Here is a 20075-nt window from a genome sequence, read left to right on the forward strand (position 1 = left end):
GTCATCCCTCAGCTCTTTCAATTGTCTATTCTGATATCTCTGACATCATCAGAGAGGACAGAAGTGGGGTCTGTTACGTATGCTGTGACAACAGAGATTTCGACTGAATGTACCTGCTAATGACTCCAGCTATTTTGCAACCATGCATACAGATCCAACCTTGTATTACATCAGCAAAACACTGAAATGAATGCTTAGCAAGTGAGACCTTGACAGGTAATGGAATCTTACATTCACTCAAATTACGACTGCTGATTGGCTGGTTAGTTCGCCATTCAGCGATGTTCACGATGCATCTTATCTTCGAAGTACTTCAGAATATTGTATCTAATCAGCCTATCTGCGACTCTGCTGGGCACTGAAAAAATTGTCTCTTGATTTCGATAGCCTACACTAGATCTGTACTGATCTATATTCATACAATGTATTGAAAGCTTCCTTGTCAGTATAGTAGTTGAGGTAGAAGCATTGATACACCTCCTGCAATTTTGCTAGTGTCACTGTGTGGTCTACTTCCTTCCCAAACACAGGCACTAGGTCTGCTGAATGACAAACTTCAGTTAAAGGAAGAATAAAGCCAACATGGCAAGCCAATGTTGGACGTAAAGAGGGGGAGTATACCCTCTCAAGCATCCACAGGCATGTGTCTAGTTGACTTTCTGGTGTTGCGATGATATGGAATGGCTGAATGTAAAGGAGAGGCTGAGCTAAAAAGGGGGGAGGTGGCTCTTGAGAGCAGTGGGAGCAGGCCATCCAAAATACTACTCGTACTTGTACAATGTGATCTGTATGAATAAATAGAATAGTGTGTTAGTCATATGGCAATGTGCATTGAACAACTTACAACCAGGATTGTGTTGACTCTGCCCATTGACATTCAGAAGGACAGCGTCACAGTTGCCAAGGGGGAAGCTAGTTGACAGAGGCTGAGCTTGAACCACTTGACTAGGCATGATGGTTGAAGGCTGGGATACTGACTACCGTTGAATACGGAATTTATGCCAGACCATAATTTTGTTGAATGACTGAAAGATTGAGTGGGATGTTGAACCTCCTGTGCACTGCAAAATGTATTCCTTGAGCCTAGCAGTGAAGTCGGGAAGCATGTAAATGTCTCCAATATCAACAATCCTGAATTTTGTGTGGTCAGGAGTGATTGTAATGGACAGTGCAGCTGTGGCACCACTGGAGCTAATACCATCTGTAAAATATTGCAAATGGGCTGAGGAGAGTTAAAATGGTATTGTTCGCCAGGGGCAACACTGGAGACCCATGCTGAAGTAGGATCTGCTGAACAGAGAAGATCTTCTTCATTGCTGGCAGCATTGACCAAGGGTTCATTGTATTCATGAAGTAGGAAGTACACATCCAAGAGGCACATATGCTCCTCGCAGTCGAGAAGGCAGATGATCTGTTTGGTGAAATTGGGCTGCTTGTTCATCCAAGTGAATGGAGTCTTGCAATGGGTAATGAGCAGGCACTCTGAGACATCAGCACTATACTGTATCAAACTGCCACTCCTTCTAATAGCATCTGCAAAGCTTAACAAAAGCTCCAGCTTAGGGATGTTAAAGTTTTCTTTCCCCAAGTGACTGCCAGCAGTGATGATGGCATGTTTTGTTGAATGAAACTCTGAGAGTGATGCTTCCATGCTTCTAATTGATGATTCTGTGTGAAGCAGCCTCTGAGTGAGATGGAAAAAATCAATGAGTGCATGGACAGGCCAAACCATCATGGAAGGGGCAGTGCCAGCAATCATAGGGACAATAGTACATTGGATGTTGCAATATTCATGGCCTGTCATCTGGCTCACATGCAATACACCAGCAGCAAAGTGGCGCACCCCAACATGTTTGTGGTGGATCTTGTAGTGGGTGTCAAGTTTGTCGCTCCCAACCACCTCCTTGCACCACTTTAACACATGATCAAAGAAAAGCTTGTGGACCATGTGGAGAATTTCAGGGATGAGGAAACAGCAAACATTGCTATTTTTCCAGTCCTGCCAAAATGGAAGATGTACCCCAAGGAGGTGATTAGCCTTCACCAACTTTTGGAAGGTGTTGAGGTCCCAAGGTTTCTTTTGACAACTGATGGCGTGGATGAGGTCAAGTGTGTAGGCTTTCATGTGGAAGGGCTGATGAGTTGAGTCTCCAAATTTGTTGAGAGTTGCCAGAGTGACTGGGGATGCATTTCTACTTACAGTGGCGATCAGCTGTTGCTCTGGCAGGTTTGCAGTCCATGCAACCAAAGGTGTGTAACAACATCGGACGTCACCAAATGGATCAGCCATGAACTCTTCGCAATTGGCAGCACGCTTCAGCTTCTCTGTGACAATGTCGACACATTTGTGCCAGAGCCGGGACTGCAAGATCATCTGGTAATCTGAATGAACCTCGAATTTGACAACAGGCACAAAAGCCACACATTGCCAGGCATGTGCTGTGGCCTTTATACAGACATTGGCGTCAATATTGGCAATTGTGAGGAAAAGTGGGTGCATCTCAAGCCCACCCATGTACCTTGTAACGGGTGTCTTGTCTGAAGCAGCAATAACAGGAACAAGTGTTGTGCCATCAGGGAGAGTGTCCTTAATTAATATTAGCAACTAGAAGATTCAGTGAAGAATAAGAATGATTGACCTGGATCCATGTCGCCTCCTGTGCTGTGAACCATTCCCTGTATTCCTCCTCTCCATTTCTCTGTATGCAAAGTGGGTCAAAAGTCATATTCTGGGCAAAAATCAGGTTTCTGAAAAGGCTCTCTACAACCTCTAGTCCATCACAATAAATAAGATTGATCTTCTTCCCTGTGTCATAGCCATCAACCTCAAGTTGCATTACTTGCCACCCTGGCCCCGATGGCAGGGTGTCCATCCAGTCAAGGAGCTGGCACGCTGATGTGAATGATGGTTTGAGGAAAGTATTGATTTGAGCCTGTGTGAGGTTCTCAGCAGGAAATTTGCCCAGTCTCCATTCCACATGACTTCGGAAAGGCCAGTGGATATTTGTTTCCCAATTCTTCTGATATTGATCATCTTGAATTCGTTCAAGTGTGTTCTTTGACCAACCATATATCCAACCTGACTTCTCATGGTACTGGGCAGTGTGATCCCCAGACTCCATTGACAAGCGAAGAGCAGGGGGTAATGGATAGGTATGTTTCCAGTGTCAAGGAGGTTCCATCATTAGCTTCATGAAGTACAGTGCTCCTGAGCTGTTCAGTGCCCAGCCAAATTTTTCTAAGTCTTTCAAACTCCACTTCCTTGCTTTCACCTGCCAACAGTGTGCATACTCACATCTTAGGCTGAACACATATACAGCTATGTCTCACCCCCTTACCCCTCCTCCAAGTTCTCCACAAACCCATCAATATGAATATCACAAGGGATCTCCCTCCCAAGTTCCTCCCTCACCTCCACAGAGCCTCAGCACTGAGGAAGTGCAGATGCCACTTCAACTTCACAACAAGAGTTACCCAGGGGACAATCTTTCTGTGTCCATCCCTCCTGCTGCTCATAATCTGTCAGCTTGTGTTAAGCATTCTCATGCCAAGTTCACACCTTACAGCAAGCCCAGTGCTATCAAGCTCCACTTTGCTGAGAAGTCACTTGGATGACAATCAGTTAGTGATATCACCTTGGAAGATGCATGAGTGGTAAAATCTCTCATATATACCTGTACATGCACTATATGTTCTTACAAATATTATTCAGGGAAGAACACTTTTTGTCCACAGATTGATGGGGTTGTCTGAGAGAGCCTTCCAAAAGGCTTTGGCAATGAAGGAGGCTGACTGAGAATCAAGGCAACTCCATGCTCTTACTACTGCTTGGGAGATCAAGGCTATCAACCACTGGAGAGATTTCCTCCTTGCAATGCAAGAAGAAGAGACTCAGTTCCTTCAGTCAACTAAAGATCTCCAGTTTTTCAAGGATATCATGGAGCATCACTCAGTCAGTCAATTGGAAGAGGAGGAAGAGTACCACATTGGGGCTTATGGACAGGATTTAACACTGCTTGCATTGGAGGATGAACACCTCAACCAGATGGAGGAAGTCACAGGTAAACTCAAAGACAACAAAGTGCTCGACTCCAAAGATAATCTGATGGCCTTCTTGGCCACTTCCATTAATGTTGATGAAAGTGACACAGATATGAGTGAAGAAGATGAAAGCAAAAATTGATCATGATAATTTCGGTAAGCCTCTATTCTTCTTTGCATCATCACAACTCTAACCACCATGCCAGCCTCAGTGGCTATTTGTTCTTTTTTCTTTCTTTTCTTTAGTCAATTAGCATGATCATTCTGCATTGTGTAATGAAACTCTCCACCCTTTCCCCATATACAAATTTGTATTTGATTGATGCCCAATATGCGCAATAAGATACACACATGTAAGCCACAATGTCTCCTGGACAAGGATGTGTTGTGTTTTCAACCACCATGAGCTCGCAGGCAAAAAGCAAAAAAGCAAAGGTGAGCAAATCTGTGCGCTCAGAAAAAGATGCTGACACTTCGGTTTCTTACAGACGAGGCCAAAGTACCCTGCTTCATCTGGTTTGAACCCAGCGGCAAGCCAGCTGAACATCGCGGACGAGCAACCATTGACAGCATCGGCGATTGACCAGCAACTGCGGTCTCAAGCGAACTTTCTTCAATATCAGTACCCCAATGACCACGATCAAGGTCTCCTAACTACCACAGACACCGGGCATGAACACCCTCATCCCCCGATCTCCAATCCCGCCAATGCTAGCTACGGCGCTGCACTGCCACTCCCCTTCGATCCTGCCAACGCTAGCTACAGCACCGTGCCACCGGTCCCTTTCAATCTCACCAATGCTAGCTACGGCACTGCGCCACCAGCCCCCTTCAATCCTGCCAACACTAGCTACAGCACTGCACCACCAATCCCCATGGATCTTGGACATCCGATGGGTTCAACAGCATATCCGTATTCGCCCCCAAATTTCGATTATGCACCATCAGCCCTTGTCACAAGGCGGCTAAACCACTTATCATCCTGTGTCTTTCTGTATTCCCCTCAAACGCAATGCATCAGGCACATCGAAAGGCCCCTTCGAGGTGGAGAGGAAGTATCCAACCAGCGTTTTGTCGTCACTGGGAAATCTGTTATTCGAGTAAGTACTAAGAATTGTAGCAAATGTATGTAAGCAACTCTAACACGTTTTACAGCAAGTCGGTCAAACAACGCGGAGTATTGCATGAGGCTCCGCCTCGGCTTCACTGCCCACAGTACATCCAACACCAGATGCTAGCAGCTCAGCCACTATCGACCCAGGACTTCAAGCAGCCGACATCAGCACAGCTGTGCGTTTCAACCTGAAGCGGCGCCTTTTTATTACAAACCTCCTGCCCAAGAAAACCGAATTATCTGCGATAATTACACAGGCATTGCAGGAAACTGCGTTAGGCCACACCGGAGGTAAGCCTGCGAACATTGCTGTTGACAATCTGACAGCTGCTGCAGGCGACTGGTTAAGAACCAACATAATGAGCAAGACAAACATATGTTCCGACTTCAGGAGTGCTGCGCGCATCCTGGCGTTACCACTCTATGGCCTCATGGTTCCAGTACAAAGGCGCGGTGAAGAGGTGCAGCTATGCAAAGACCGGATCCCGTACCTCCTCAAAGATTTCGCGTGGCTAGATGAACCTAAAACGGTACAAATCCTTTCTCCGTTTGATGTGTGTACTCAATCATCTTAAGTGTGCAGCCAGTGACAACGTCGCTGTAGTTCCCTTTGGCCACCCTGCACTTGTACAACTCGTCCGCAATCTCCTGTGGGGAGAGAAGCAGTATTGTAGGTTTGTCGACACCGAGCGAAGGAACCTCAAAGTGGTGGTTGCCCTCGCAGGCATGGCCTTGCGACTGGCACTCAGAGAATATTCCAGCGGAATGTTTTTGGCACTTGAACTCAGTCTCAAGGACAATCATGCTATACATCGAAGTATAACCCGTCGTATTATGAACTTGCAGGGAACTGAACTTCTGGACTACACCATGTTGGTGGATGATTTGATTGCACGAGGAAAGGAGATGATAGGAGCTCCTTAACATCTTATCGCATCTTAGATAGTGTTAGATAATGTCATGTACCAACCAGACGAGCAATAGCATATCCAATACATCACCGCGTCGTGTGATAATCTAATGAAGAGCGAAGAACATCACTTTACATCACAACTTAGACAGCGCTTGTACTACTTGCTAAATGGGGGCTCTAAGAGTCTCTTAGACCTCGCTTACATTTGCAGATGTACTCTCGTCTTCAGTTGCACTGCGACTGCAACTACGCTGGTTTTGCCGAGGGATTATTCCTATCCGATCCATGCACCCCGCTTTGCTGCAGACATTGTTTGGCGAGTGCATGCTCAAAACACCTCTTATGTAAGACCAAGCGACGGAGGCAAAGTGCTATGAGCAAGGGTAGGGAGGGCTACGGGTATCGTGTCACAGTGCGAGGTCTCCGAATGTGGGTAACAAATTCGTGGGCCAGGCCGAGTAGTCAGCTGATCGAGTGCAGAAGTCGTAACAACCTGTCACACCGCGGTGGGAAAAGTGAATGTTGGAACTTCTAGCCCGTGTCATCTGCTGAGAAGATATCATCATTGCCCATCATCACCGCCATCGACATGGACGGCGATATCTGGTGGTGAGCTAAAGGAAGTATTCAGGGAGCTGTTTACGACGGTAACGGCGAGTATGAGTCAGCGAGAGAACAGTAATTGACCAGCATCGCAGCGCACCTTTCCACCAGCATTCTGAACAGCCTGATGACTTGGCCCGTCGCGTTCGTTTTCCGGGGCAGCCTCGAAGACATTGAAATACATCGTCTCTCCCGGCCCTACTTCGAGAATGCTAGCAGAATTCCCACAGCGATAGCAATAGTTTGGTGCTGACCAGACTGTAGAGAGATGCTTATCAAAAAGCGATGAATATCCTTCCATACACAGCTGGTGTGCTCGCAGAATGTGAGACATGTTGTTTGTCTCAAGGAACTTGTGCACGACGCCTGAACCAAACGTGTACCCTGCACCCCTGCAAAACTGTCAGACCTCATCACAGCAAATTTTGGCACGTGAAAACCAGTAGGCGAAGGAAATCATAAGAAGCAAACCACCGAAGGGGTGGGTAAAAGCACCGACCTTGGAGAAATAGCAAAATCTTCTTTCTCAGCATCCGGATCTGACCAGACAAGATCGGCCATCGGACCCTCGTGAGGAATTTCTGCTCGATGACACGATGTTACGGAGCACATGGGAAAAGGCATGGTAAGATGACTCACCTCGAAATCGATCCACTACCTTGATCTGATCCACCGAGTGAATGGACGGTGAGAGACCTACATGATCAAAAATGCTGCTGTCAGTAGGCGCCCATTAAAATTGCCATGAGAACGCACCTCCATGAACACAGAATATCCGATCATCGATGACGACAGACAGGGTCAAGAAGTCAAACATGTCCGTGAAATAGGTCCACACGTGTGAAGACCCATATTTCCGAACGCACTCCGTATAAAACCCGTACGTCTGATAGCTTCAAAGTTAAGCAGGTGATATGCAAAAGGAAAAAGAGAAGGGACATACTTGCGTAACGGCCCTGGATTCGTGGTTACCGCGAATTAACTGAACGCGATCTGGCCACCGCAACTTGAGACACGTGAGAAGTGATATGGTTTCGACGCTGAAGAGACCTCTATCAACATAATCACCTGGTGAAAACGTCAGACGTCAGGGTGTGGCATTTCTGACCGCTTGGAATGAGTCAACCGACCCAAAAACAAGTAGTTTGTGTGCGGTGCATATCCCCCGATGCGGAATATCTCTATGAGATCGTAAAACTGGCTTGAGGCTGTGGTGAACAATCATGCATGCCCGCAGAAGAGAGAACCACTCACCCATGAATGTCTCCAACGACAGTCACAGGAGCACTCACATGCACTACGTTTGACTCTCTCATCAAAACTTCCTTAGTTTTCTCGCATATTTCGCGTAACAGAGCTTCGTGAAGAAGTTGCTTCCGCAGTAGCTGCTCTATACACGCGTCGAGATCGAAGGGAGCCATATGGCACCCAAGTAATGTCTGTGTTTCTGGCTGCCGGTTGGGTTGCGTGTGCAGGAAGCTTGATGTTGTTTATCCTTATTTGGCGACAGACCAGCGATAACCCCCCTTCGAGGGGGCTCGCGTTTTTTTTTTTCTTCGAAATGTTTTTCGTTTGGCCAAGGCGGTCTCCTTGGCAAGGCCAACCTAATAAGCAGGCTGGTCAAGGTTAAGTTTGCGCGCAGAGGCGGAAATTTCCTCTCTTCCACCATGACGGGCCGTGCCTTGCACTCCTGTCAAATCAGACATGGGAGTAGGTACGTACTGGCTCCCGTCCTCGAGGCCAGCGCATTTCCGTGGTGTTTCTCCGCAGGACGCGTTTGTCACGGTGAGGAAACGTCGTATGGAGGGCTCCACTCTCTTCTCATATTCTTGGTTGGATACTACCCATAATTATTGTCTGCAGCGTGTCCTCTTCAGGACTTGTAAAGGCTTCTCGTCCGAATATTTGCGATGAGGATCAAAAGTCACAGCATTCTCCACCGAAAATAGTTTCCCATGCAACACGCGGTCCAGCCAAGTGAGACTTCCCGTAGTACGTGCGGCAGCTATTGATACTAGCAATTCTGTGCTCCTGGTCCTCGTAGCCGACGATGACCTCATTACGCTACCCAGCATTTTCTGCTTTGAAGGCCGGGTCCGCACAGAGGCTAGCGGACACGTGGGGAGATAGAATCCATTGCTTTAACGATGATGGGATGAATGTTATACCCTCACGTTTCATTTTCATGCAGCATGCACACGTGTACTAATCAGGATAGATGGGTTCATGCTAACGAATCGAGGAAGTCATGTGCCAGTGGCAGGTATGAACGGGCGTATTCAATAATATCGTGCTTTGGTGAATCGTTTACCGCGCCACGGAATAGCCGGTACTCCGCTGTGTGGTTGGAACGTGTTTGCACGTTTTCCGCAAAATCGGGCTAATCTACATTGTTCAGACTCCGGTATGTGTGTGTACCCCAAGCCTTGCTGTGTGGTACCTTTACTTAGCTTCATCTTTCCCCACCCGGTTCTAATGGCAGAGAAGCCGCATCTGGTCTTCCTTTGGAACTATCAAAATATCTCCTCACGTTATTGGCTGGCATCTTCCGCTAGTGCAGGTAAGAGCGGTTCATTTTTGGGAGTATGTAGGGTCGTGACATTAGTTGATTGGCACAAACTACACCTTGACAATCAAGATCCAATCGATCCGCTGCTTCTGTCAGTTGACCTTCAAGTCTGTCAAGTTACAAGTGACCCAACAGTCATCAGGTAGTGCATAGGATCACGGCATTTGCATTAGTATTTCTTTTCCACAGAACCTGTGTTGACGACCGCCTGCCGGGAAAGAGCAATCATGGCAAACAATTATCAAGACGCCGTATATTATGTAACGGTTTTTATCATGACGCAGCATATCCTGACATATCCGCATTTAGGGTAAGGTTGATCAGTGAAGTGTATGTTCCTTACGAGAGCAGGGACGATCCCGCCTCCTCTCGGACTCGAAAGCCAATACTTGCGCCGCAAATGCGACTGTCCCTACATCGATTATTAGCCGGTATCCTAATCGGACTGTAATTCCCACGTTGGAATTGCAAAACCTTGACTGTTGAAGCGTTCACGTTTCGTTTCCTGGAGATAACCGCAGAAATCAGCCCCATATTCTCAGTCTGACCTTCCAAGCACTCGCATCGCCTGCTGGAGACCACGTCGCGCACCGCATTTTTGGCTTCTGAACCTTGTCCTCCGCTTTTATGTGGCGCATGAACCTCCTGTTCCGAAAGACATCACGCATGAAAAGCTCCATGATCGAAACCACTACTTGTTTGATGAGTCACCTTTTCGTCTCTATCTTTGGGTTTAGATCATCATGATCTTTCACCATCTGTCGTTGTTGCCAGATTGAACCCGATTCTGCTTCATGCACCAAGTCGCTTGCAGGCGTGCAGTAGGTGTGTACCCCTTAGAGAGGTAATAATTGAGTAACACATTCCTTCATTAAGGTACGTTGCCAGGACGCTAACATAGACGATGCATGCGTCGGTAAATTTATATAAACCTCGTCCTGAGTGGCCCATTAGAGCTCGCCGCCCAGATTCCTGCTCCTGACGATGCAGTACAACAACGTGTATCCCCATGACCACGATAACCGCCAACCTTATCCCTCCCCAGCTGGTCACCATGCTCGGTCGCCACCTGACCATCTCTCTCTAGGTTACGCAGAACAATCCAATTCACACCAAGTCAGCTCCTATCCAGCAACGAATGCCCTTATACAAGGGGAATATATAGGTAGGTCACAATTATGATAAGTGACAACTACTAACTTGATGAATGCAGAGCCCCATATGAACCAAGCTCTTCAATACTCCTACCCTCCGCAAGCGCCGGGTGTTCTGAGGGATGACCATAGATCCTACTTGGCGTCGCAGGGTAGCAGCCTTGAGAACTTCCCTTCGTCACACTCTCCCACGCATTCGTACCTACCCGGCACCGTGGACCCACAGTCTCCCCGGAGCCCATCTCGGCCGCCACAACAATTCACTACCCCTTCACAAACCTATCATCAAAATTATTCACACTCGCCCTCGACAGCTTCGCAGGGTCCGGCACAACGTCGTCCAAGTATGGATCCCTACTATCACATGTCGCCTAATCCCCAGCACCTTTCGCACGCGGCAACGTCGCATGGTGGAAGAGGCAGCGGTGGCGTTCACTCTGGGTCTCAGCATTCACACTCCCAATCGCACTCATTGAGTGCGTCTGGCGAGCGTTATCCATGCGAGCTCTGTGAGCGGACTTTCACCCGGTCTCACGATCGCCGTCGGCATTACGAAACGGTCCATGCAGCAACACCTGCCCTTCACAAATGTCGCTATTGCCAGAAGGACTTTAGTCGTGCTGATTCTTTGAAACGTCATGTTGATAATGGATGTGATGAGATGCCTTCCCACCGATAGACACGGAGAATAGGTGAGAAGCGTTATGCCATGCTGTGCGATACTACTTGGCAGCCAGCATGCTGTGGATGGGGTTTACATTATACCGGGATTATTTCTTGTACCTTTTACTTTCGCCTTCTATGCTCTACTTGCTATCACCCTGCAACCTTCATCCACTCCCGAGTCCCGAATGTCGTCTGGGCTTGCCATCAGTACTTGACAGATTCCACTTCGTTCGGAACTGTATTCCTTGCAGTATGCCACCGGAACCACCCAAACTTGTTGGACGGGTCTGGGTGCTGTGCTGAATCTACACGTGTATCATTTCCTATTTCTTCTTCCACCCCTTTTTCTTATCCTCGCACTGAACTCGGAAGGATCAAGTTTGTCCATTCTCCTGCTGCTTACTCTACCGCTTAATCTCGATGTATCTGGGTTCCTGATTTCAAGAGCGCCTGTTGGCCAAGTTGCACGCGTTTCAAACGCAACCCGATTGGCGTGACTCACATGGCGCGGCGTGCACACCACAGGCCGTACCACTAGGACAACGCCCTATGCAAATCGCGAATGCTTGAGATTGGCGGTGGTCGAATGCTAAAGTCCGTTTATGCCATGCTAACTTGTACAAGGCTCGAGCTTAATGAAGAACCATCCCCCGTTTTTTCTGTGAGCGTGTACATATCTCCTCGTGCATATCGGGGGTGGAGTGCAATTGAATCGAGCCAGGCTTGGAGCGCTCCCCTGTCAGCAATATCACGTTGCAATTTTGGTGTGGTATCAGAAACCCTGTTTCAACCCCAGACACCCAGATTGCAGTAGCTGTACATGGTAGGAATGGCTAAATAGTTTATTCTGCCATCGCACCAGGTCTAGGTTTGTACTAGCGAGTCTGCTTCATGCTGGGCGGTCTTAGGCGCTGTTTATCGCCCTAGAGTAGGTACCATTTAACAAGGGAAAAGAACTCTGAAACGTAGATCCTGCGGCGATTAGCTTTCCAATGCCTGTCTCTTTAAAGTGATGGTGCACATTCGGGGCGGTCCGCTCCTCTGGTCTTGATATGCAGCCAACAACCATTTGATGTGCCACAGGCCCACGATCTCTTGGTTCGGTTGACCGTTTTCAATGCTGTGGCAGAAAGTAATAGGTGTTCTCGACTCCCAAATGCAACGTGGGTGGTATCCGATCGTAGTCGTATGGGTAGACTGGCAAGGGCGTCGCACAGAGACCGGCACTGGGTTATAGGGCCACATACGGTGTCATTGTGAATCTATGTCGGAGATGTGGACCGTCGTACAGCACCGGCTCTCAGTAAGTAACGCGAAACTTAGGTGTCGAGATAGAAAGGGCACGCATCCTGCGGGTAGGCCCACACGGCACGTGGTGACGGGTGGTCGATTTGCCCATTCTGTGCGGGTTCCCGGGAGGCTGAAACCGCAATATAGCGCATCAACTTACAGGGCCGTGTGGACAGTCCACTTGGATTCCATCATCTTCTGATAAGTTGCCCTCCCCCAAGCCGTGACACGGGAGCTAGCCTTCTCTTTTTGCACTGCACATTTTTGTGGCTTCATGTTCGTGCCGTACTCCGGTCCTAATGCGTAGTTTACCTAACACTTCGCCGTTCAGACTATCTTCATTAATTGATTGCGAAAAGCTCCATATGTGAAGATTGGGCATTTATCTTTGAGCACGTGTAGTTTGGAAAATAATACGCTCAGTTGAGATCATCCGGCCAACCACAGCCCCACCACTTGCATATGTACTGTCTTTTGCACAGGTATACGCTTAGTGATCGCAATCGCCAAACCAGCGTCCAAGAACTCACTGGCAAACGTTACTCAATTGACGTTGACATGACAGTGGGACAAGATCGTCCCATCACGCAATCGTCATATACGTATCTCCTTGAATATAGGCTTAGCAAATACAGGCATCTCCTCGGAGTCACCGCAGGTCCATGATAAGAGTCGATTCCCAATTTGGCTGGCGTTGAGCCCTGCTACGCTCCGCAAGTGCAATGCCCATACAGGGCTGATAGGGTCAGGGCGGAGAGCATTGCAGAAGGGAGACAGTCGTGCGCAGTTACATATCCCAGTATCTTGCCAAAGACGCCAGTAGGTACAGGCTTTGATACATGCAGCGTGAGTGAGAGTGATAGTGTTCCTGTGCAGTGTCAGGCAACCGAACAGATTCAACCTAGAATACAAGAAGAGTAAAATAATGTGCCGCCGTGGGCAGTGACGGGAAGCTTGCTAATTGTCATCTCTTGAATTGTCACTGTCATTGTCCTCATTGTCTTGTACAAGGCCTTCAATCTTGACGGTACTAGTCTTGTCAGTATCAGGGTCTTCCAGTTCCCCGTCTTCCCCGAGTTTTTTGTTGGCCTTCGCAAGAATTTTATCAGCGCGATTGAAAATGCCTCCTGTTGGTGCACCACAGGCCAAACACTTTGGGGTCTTGGCATATCGCTTTATGGCACAGGCGGAGCAGTAGTAGTGACCGCACCGAGTCACTACTGGATCCGTGAAGTGCTTCCGGCAGACAAGGCAAGCAAAAGGGACATCTTCAGAGGAGTCCGAGTCGGACTCGGATTCATCAGCCCGTCTCTTAGGGTTCTCCGCTATCTTGTCTAGTTGCCATCCAGCTAGATCTATCGAACAGTTCATTTACTTGACATGTCCGTATTGTAAAAGTACTCACACGTTCCCCGATCGTGCAGAAATTTGCAAGTGTCGCCAAAACCACAGTAACCAGTTTCTGTAAGCAGAAAGTCGGATAGTCAGCGGAGCCCGTCTACACGGGACCTGACGGTGACACTCACCTTTATAATCCTTACAAACGTCAGGTTGGTAATCGACGATCGTGACTGTCCGGATGGTACTCGTACTACGCTGTGGACCCACTCTCATAGCCTTAGGCACCTCCTGATTCTTCTTTATATGACTCCGGTACGCGTTCTGCCCCCTGTATAGACCGTCGTCGGGCGCATCATCGTCACTGCCATTTTGCTCTTCCTTTTCTTTCCTTTGACGCTTTGACGCCATCTCTTCGGCTTCGTCCCCTGCAATGATTTCCATTGCAGTATGTATATGTGATCCAGCGGATGTCCACTTGACGTCGGGACCCTCTCTCGCGGTCGAATCGCAATCGCCATCATCCAAGGTCATTTCATCTTGACGTCTCTGTGCAGCCGTTCGTTTCGTGCCGGCACTCAAAATATTCCCAATCGTTTTGCGAGCAGGGAGAACAACTTCAGTTTTGGTCGCTGAAGACGCCGACACCGCCAGCACAGACGAACTGGATGGTGGCGAAGCAGACCTCTTCCTGGCTGTTGTCGGTCTCGATTTTCCCTTCTTGAAAAAAGGAACTTTGATCTCGTCCGTGGGTGACATGGTGGATCGTCGACAACTGCAGAGGGCTCGTCAAAAGCTCCGTAGTAAATATGGGCCTTGGCTTAGTCATCTGATTAGCAAGCTCGAACTCCAGTATGTGTGTAGATTATTAGACATTAGATAGCAGGACAGCTGGTGATGAATATTCAGTTACCTGTTGCGCTGTAGACCACCTCATCAACTGTGCTTCTTAAGATTCCGCTAGGCTGAGCAGTGGCAGATGCGTAACGTTGCAAGCCGACGACCGTGCTACGTACATTTTCGTGTCACGTGAAGTCAGACACCAGTGGTTGCCTATCCTCTTAATTCCATAGGACTGCGTCGTATACTACTTGTTGCCTTCATGGCTCCTGAAGCCATTACTTTTCGAGGGCGACAAGATGGAGAAGAGTACGAGGAGCTGGAACAAATACGGTAGGTCATTTCTCCTGCGCCACGACTCCACTTATGATTGTGCAGACGTTACGAGGACTTCACAACCATAGGTATATCATTGGGAGCTTGACGCGTATTCTTCGTCTTCACTCTGTTCCCGATTTTTAGACTGGATACAAGAATCAATCGCGGAAAGAAATCGACGGATACGCGAGGAGCGAGCGCGTTCAGCTTGTCGTGGGCCACGAGGTGAAATTACACCTGCTTGGGTATGGTCGCAATTCCAAAGATTGCTAAGTGCTGGGGAGTCGGCATTTGTCATGACGTTGGTCGGTCAGTGTTTCATACGTTGTATGGATCAACCGGTACCGAGTCCTTGCTGTAGGCGTTATCATCGGCATTAACGCTGCTCTGATATCCATTGTGACAAAATGGCTTTCTGACATAAAAATGGGATACTGTGCCGATGGTTGGTGGTTGAACCAGCAGTTCTGTTGCTGGGAGGTTGACAGCGACGAGGAATTTTGCCCATCCTGGCACCCTTGGAGCACCGTGACCGCAGCACGATGGCTATTGTACGTTATCTTCGCGGTGTGTTCCTTTTTCAACTTCTACTATCCAACCTTAATCAAATCTGTAGGGCGTGTTTGCATTTGTCGCAGCTCATCTGGTTCGCACCATGGCAAAGTATGCTGCTGGGTCAGGGATCTCGGAAATCAAGTGCATCCTTGCAGGTTTCGTAATGCAAGGATTTCTTAGTTTCTCGACGTTGGTCATCAAAAGTATAACCTTGGTACATCTCCTAGTTGTTCTCATCCTTGCGTACGTACTGAACGGCAATAGCCGCTTGTCATTGCTTCTGGCCTTTCTGTTGGCAAAGAAGGTCCGTCTGTTCATGTGGCCTGCTGCATTGGCACCGCCGTTGCCAATTGGTTCCAGAAATTCTCTCGGAGCCAAGGTAACTTTAACTTTCTATGTGAAGTGCCCATCCTAGTGACGTAGTCCAGGTAAGATGAGGGAGGTCATTACGGCCGCTAGCGCAGCCGGGGTGGCTGTTGCTTTCGGCTCGCCTATAGGCGGGGTCTTGTTTTCAATAGAGGTAATGTTCGAACCAGACAAATTTACCGTGATACTATCACCGCCCTCCCAGGAAATGAACCATATTTTCCGGATCAAAACCATGTGGCGCAGTTTTGTCTGTGCGTTGGTTGCTACATTTACACTTTCTGTCCGTGAAGCCTCTCACGCTTTGTAACGCACTCTCTCTCATCGTAACTTACAGGTAATGAATCCGTTTCGGACCGGGAAGCTTGTTCTGTTCCAAGTGACCTACAGTCGTAGTTGGCACTTTTTTGAAATCATTTTTTGGGTTATCCTCGGCATATTTGGAGTAAGAAAGCTCTCTACCCCCTTGTCCACTGTGTTAATCGGTAACCAGGGACTTTATGGTGCCTTTGTAGTGAAACTAAACATGCAAGCCGCCGCCTTTCGCAGGAAACACTTGGCAAACCATGGGGTGGCAGAGGCCGTTGTCCTCGCCGTGCTCACGGCGATGGTTGGATATTTCAATCGATTCCTACGTATCGATATGACCGAAATGATGTCGATACTATTCCGGGAGTGCGAGGGTGGCGGAGATTACAACAACCTGTGCCAGTACGTGCATTACACTCGCTCTTCTGCATTCGTTATGAGAACCTCCATAGGCAATCAGTGCAGTGGTCCATGGTTAACTCCCTTCTCCTCGCCACTATTATAAGGATGGGATTTCTAGTCATATCCTATGGTTCAAAAGTTCCCGCTGGAATTTTTGTTCCATCCATGGCGATCGGTGCTTCTTTTGGCCGGATGGTGGGTATCATTGTTAAGGCCATATACTTGTACGACCCTTTTCCTCCACTGTTTACGAATCCCTCATGACCTTACCTAGAACGAATCAACAGTCAGGAATTTTCAGTTCTTGCGACCCTGACTTGCCATGTATCACGCCTGGCACGTACGCTCTTCTCGGTGCTGCTGCGGCTCTGAGCGGGGTGATGCGAATTACGGTTACCGTTGTCGTCATCATGTTTGAACTTACTGGTGCCTTGACATATATTTTACCTACGATGGTGAGTTCAACACGTTTTGCAACTACGGAGTAGTGGGATATCTGTGCACTTTCCCAACAGATTGTGATTCTCGTCACCAAAGCTGTCGGTGACCTCATTGGAACACGCGGGATTGCTGAGGAAACGATTCGATTCAATGGTTACCCCATTTTGGAGCAGGAAGATCATTCTCTGGACGTTGCAGGTGCGTCAGGTCACCAGTAGTACCGGTGACTGCACTGAACTATATCCTAGTATCAGAAGTCATGAAAAAGGATCTAACTGTCCTATATGCCTCGGGAATGAGGGTCCAGGACGTTGGCAAGTAGTCATTTCCGTTGGGTGAACTTCGGGTTTATCGTTGATTCTCAGAACAAATACTTTCCTCGACTGATGTCAAAGGCTTCCCTATCGTCGCATCAAAATCATCATGCGTTCTTTCTGGTTACATTGGGCGTCCAGAGCTACGTTATGTACTCGGTAGGGTTTCAATTAGAATTGCAGAACTCGTCTCAACATTATAGTAGATCAAGCGCAGCATATGGGTGACATTACGCCTGAGTCCGAATGTTCTTTTGATCGACAAGGCTCCACGGATCAAGTTGACCATATTCTGTCTAACGTGGCGTCTGGCTCCGCGCTGGGTGCTGAGGAAGAGGTTGCTGCGGAACTATTGGAGACGACAGCGTCAAATGATGTCCTCAAGTTATGGCCTTGGGTAAATCAGGCGCGTTTCACTCACTGTTTGCCTTTCTGAGCTTGCTGAAACTTTCCAAGACACCACTCACGGTTCCTATGCGATTGCCCCTTGAGATCGTCATGCAACTTTTCAAGCGGATGGGGTATGTTACTAGTCGCTTTCGATACAGAGGTGAATCCTGACGGACTCTACTTTGTCTAGTCCTCGTGTTATCCTCGTCGAAGACCGGGGCAAGTTGACAGGCCTAGTAACTGTAAAGGATGTCTTACGTTTCAATGCGGCCGCTCAGGGTTCAGGGGGGGATCGACGGTGGGATAGTGGTGAATTTGAAGAAATTCTCGAGGTCCTGTGGAACTGGCTAGCGGGTGTTGCAGAAACTGCCGTCGAACGATGGAGGAGTATATTTCGACTGCACTAGTGGAATGTACATATGGTGCTGCCAGCAAATACTCGTTTTGTCTGCCTCGTTTTCTCCGTTACCGTGCGTGCGGCAGATTGAATTGACAAATCTATCTGAACAAGCACACTTACGAACGTACTACCACTGCAGAGATACCAGACAATTACGATTCGAGTTGGGCTGTGCAACACCTGGCGCGTGCGAGCAACACTTCGACTACCCTGTTTTCCCATGTCAAGGATTACTGTAGAAAAACATGCTTATGTTTCATTACCGTGGACCACTTCACTCACTATCACGGTGCCACAGATCCAATCACACGCACACGACAATTCCAATTCAACGGATCTCTTTGAGCAGCACATACACATGACACACACACTTTTCAATAGCATAACGAGAGCTCCCACAAATATATACTCTTATCCAAATTGAATGAATCATATTGAAACTTCTAAGAGGATGTGAACTGCAAGATATGGTAAGATGATATGTCGTTAGAACCAAGCCCGCTATGAAAAAGAAGAAAAAAAAGCCTTCAACCGCTAGTAATTCTTTTTTCGCGTAGGACCAGTAATGGCTATAGGGCTAGATGAGGGTGGGGACGACATACAATGAGTCATACAACCGTGTGCCGCTCACTGCCGTGCTCTTTTTTGGGAACGTCCTGAACCAGTACTTGGACCAGCGCAGTCGCGTTTTCTACTTGGCCGGTCTTTGCCGCTTTCTTTCTTTCTTCCTTTCGGATTATCACTGGTCTTGGCAGGGTCTTCGATTCTCGCTTGATCGAGCAGCGCATGAAGGATGTTTACTGCACTCTCCCGTGCAGCACGCAAAATCCGCTTTTCACCCAGCCGAACAATAATGGCGTGTCTTTTGTTTGTAGTGAGAGAAGCCGAGGTGAGGAGTTGCTCGTCGTCCTAGGGGGGGCGGGGGGGCATTGTTAAGTTGTAACGACGAAACGGCACGCAAATTAGGCTCGCCTCTACACTCCCCCCTGCATACATCCCTTCCTTCCTCTTCAGCACCTCCGCGAGCACGCTCAGTACTTTGGGGTCAGAATGTTTACCCTTCGGCGGCTTTCCTTTGGTACGGATGGCAGCAAAGTCGGCACTCGGCAGAAGGAGAGCAATGAAAGCCGTAAGTTCACGAGGGAACTGGTAAGGTGCTGACGAACACGAGTTGAAGCAACCCTGGTAGGAAAGAACGAACGAACTAAACAAGTCATAGTGATTAGAAGCGACAGATGATACGAATGGCTCAAAATTAAGCAAACGTACTCATCACCCCCCTCGTCCAACCACCACTCAATCCGGTCCGTTGTATCCTTTTCTCCCTGTTCCTTTGTCGCCCACTGCAAACAGGCGACGTCAACGACCAAATCCGCCTTAATCTCTACGACATCCGAAGGGTTGCCAAGCACATTTACGGTAACTTCAACTTCCGGGGAAAGATTACCCACTGGAGTCGAAGCCACCCTCTTCTCGGTGTCTACGTTCAGGGGGACGAGATCAACATAACCATACCGTCGTAACAGGTTCGAATTGGGCAGGTCCCCATAAGTATTAAACTATGAGACCAGTCGTTTGATTGGGCGATAGAGCATCAAACGCAAGGGGGGGTAAAGAATAGAGTAAGGTAACAAATAGTTTTGAAGCAGGTCTACTGACGTACGATTTGTTCTCCCCTTTTGACGGGTTTCGTCGTTGCCATTCGGAGCATGTGAGGCTCGTAGAAAAGTTTTGCCTACATTACCCCATGACCATATGCGTGAAATGGGCATTGATGATGGTCGCGAACGCAACAGTCGGGAGAATGAGATTAAGGGGAACAAGCCATTCAGTGAAGTAGCTACCATGTGCAACGTGATGACATACGTTTTCACTTCGCCACCTTGCGTTCAGCAAATCTGCCATTGGCACCATCGCAACGTCTGAAGGGTCGTCTTCGTCGTCATCGGTGTCGTCATGATCGTCTAGGTGAAGGTTGCCCTCGCTACCTGTGACTGGTTCGTCGACATCCATCGCACTTCCAAGAGAAGTGTTAGCACGATTGTCCATATC

The 20075-nt window shown here is 48.3% G+C and overlaps 3 protein-coding genes across 3 annotated transcripts; 2 read left to right on the forward strand and 1 right to left on the reverse strand.

Annotated features, from left to right (window-relative positions):
- Window positions 1-393: 393 nt before the first annotated feature.
- Window positions 394-3122, reverse strand: F5J12DRAFT_787988 (uncharacterized protein; the record flags this gene model as incomplete). The annotated part of the gene is made up of 6 exons (XM_051743712.1): window positions 394-785; window positions 845-945; window positions 979-1201; window positions 1264-2134; window positions 2201-2587; window positions 2640-3122. The coding sequence occupies 6 exons, from the start codon at window positions 3120-3122 to the stop codon at window positions 394-396; spliced, it is 2457 nt and encodes an 818-aa protein (XP_051594093.1).
- A 199-nt stretch (window positions 3123-3321) lies between these two features.
- On the forward strand, window positions 3322-4183 carry F5J12DRAFT_899883 (uncharacterized protein; the record flags this gene model as incomplete). The annotated part of the gene is made up of 2 exons (XM_051748183.1): window positions 3322-3602; window positions 3805-4183. The coding sequence occupies 2 exons, from the start codon at window positions 3322-3324 to the stop codon at window positions 4181-4183; spliced, it is 660 nt and encodes a 219-aa protein (XP_051594094.1).
- An 82-nt stretch (window positions 4184-4265) lies between these two features.
- F5J12DRAFT_152286 (uncharacterized protein) lies at window positions 4266-5372 on the forward strand. Its single transcript, XM_051738163.1, has 3 exons — window positions 4266-4476; window positions 4530-5141; window positions 5197-5372. Exons 1-3 carry the CDS (start codon window positions 4405-4407, stop codon window positions 5227-5229), a joined length of 717 nt encoding a protein of 238 aa, XP_051594095.1. The 5' UTR covers window positions 4266-4404; the 3' UTR covers window positions 5230-5372.
- The last annotated feature ends 14703 nt before the right edge of the window (window positions 5373-20075 follow it).

This window comes from Pisolithus orientalis, assembly GCF_024613125.1.
Source record: "Pisolithus orientalis strain OTSU chromosome Unknown F5J12scaffold_174, whole genome shotgun sequence".
NCBI classification, from domain to species: domain Eukaryota; kingdom Fungi; phylum Basidiomycota; class Agaricomycetes; order Boletales; family Pisolithaceae; genus Pisolithus; species Pisolithus orientalis.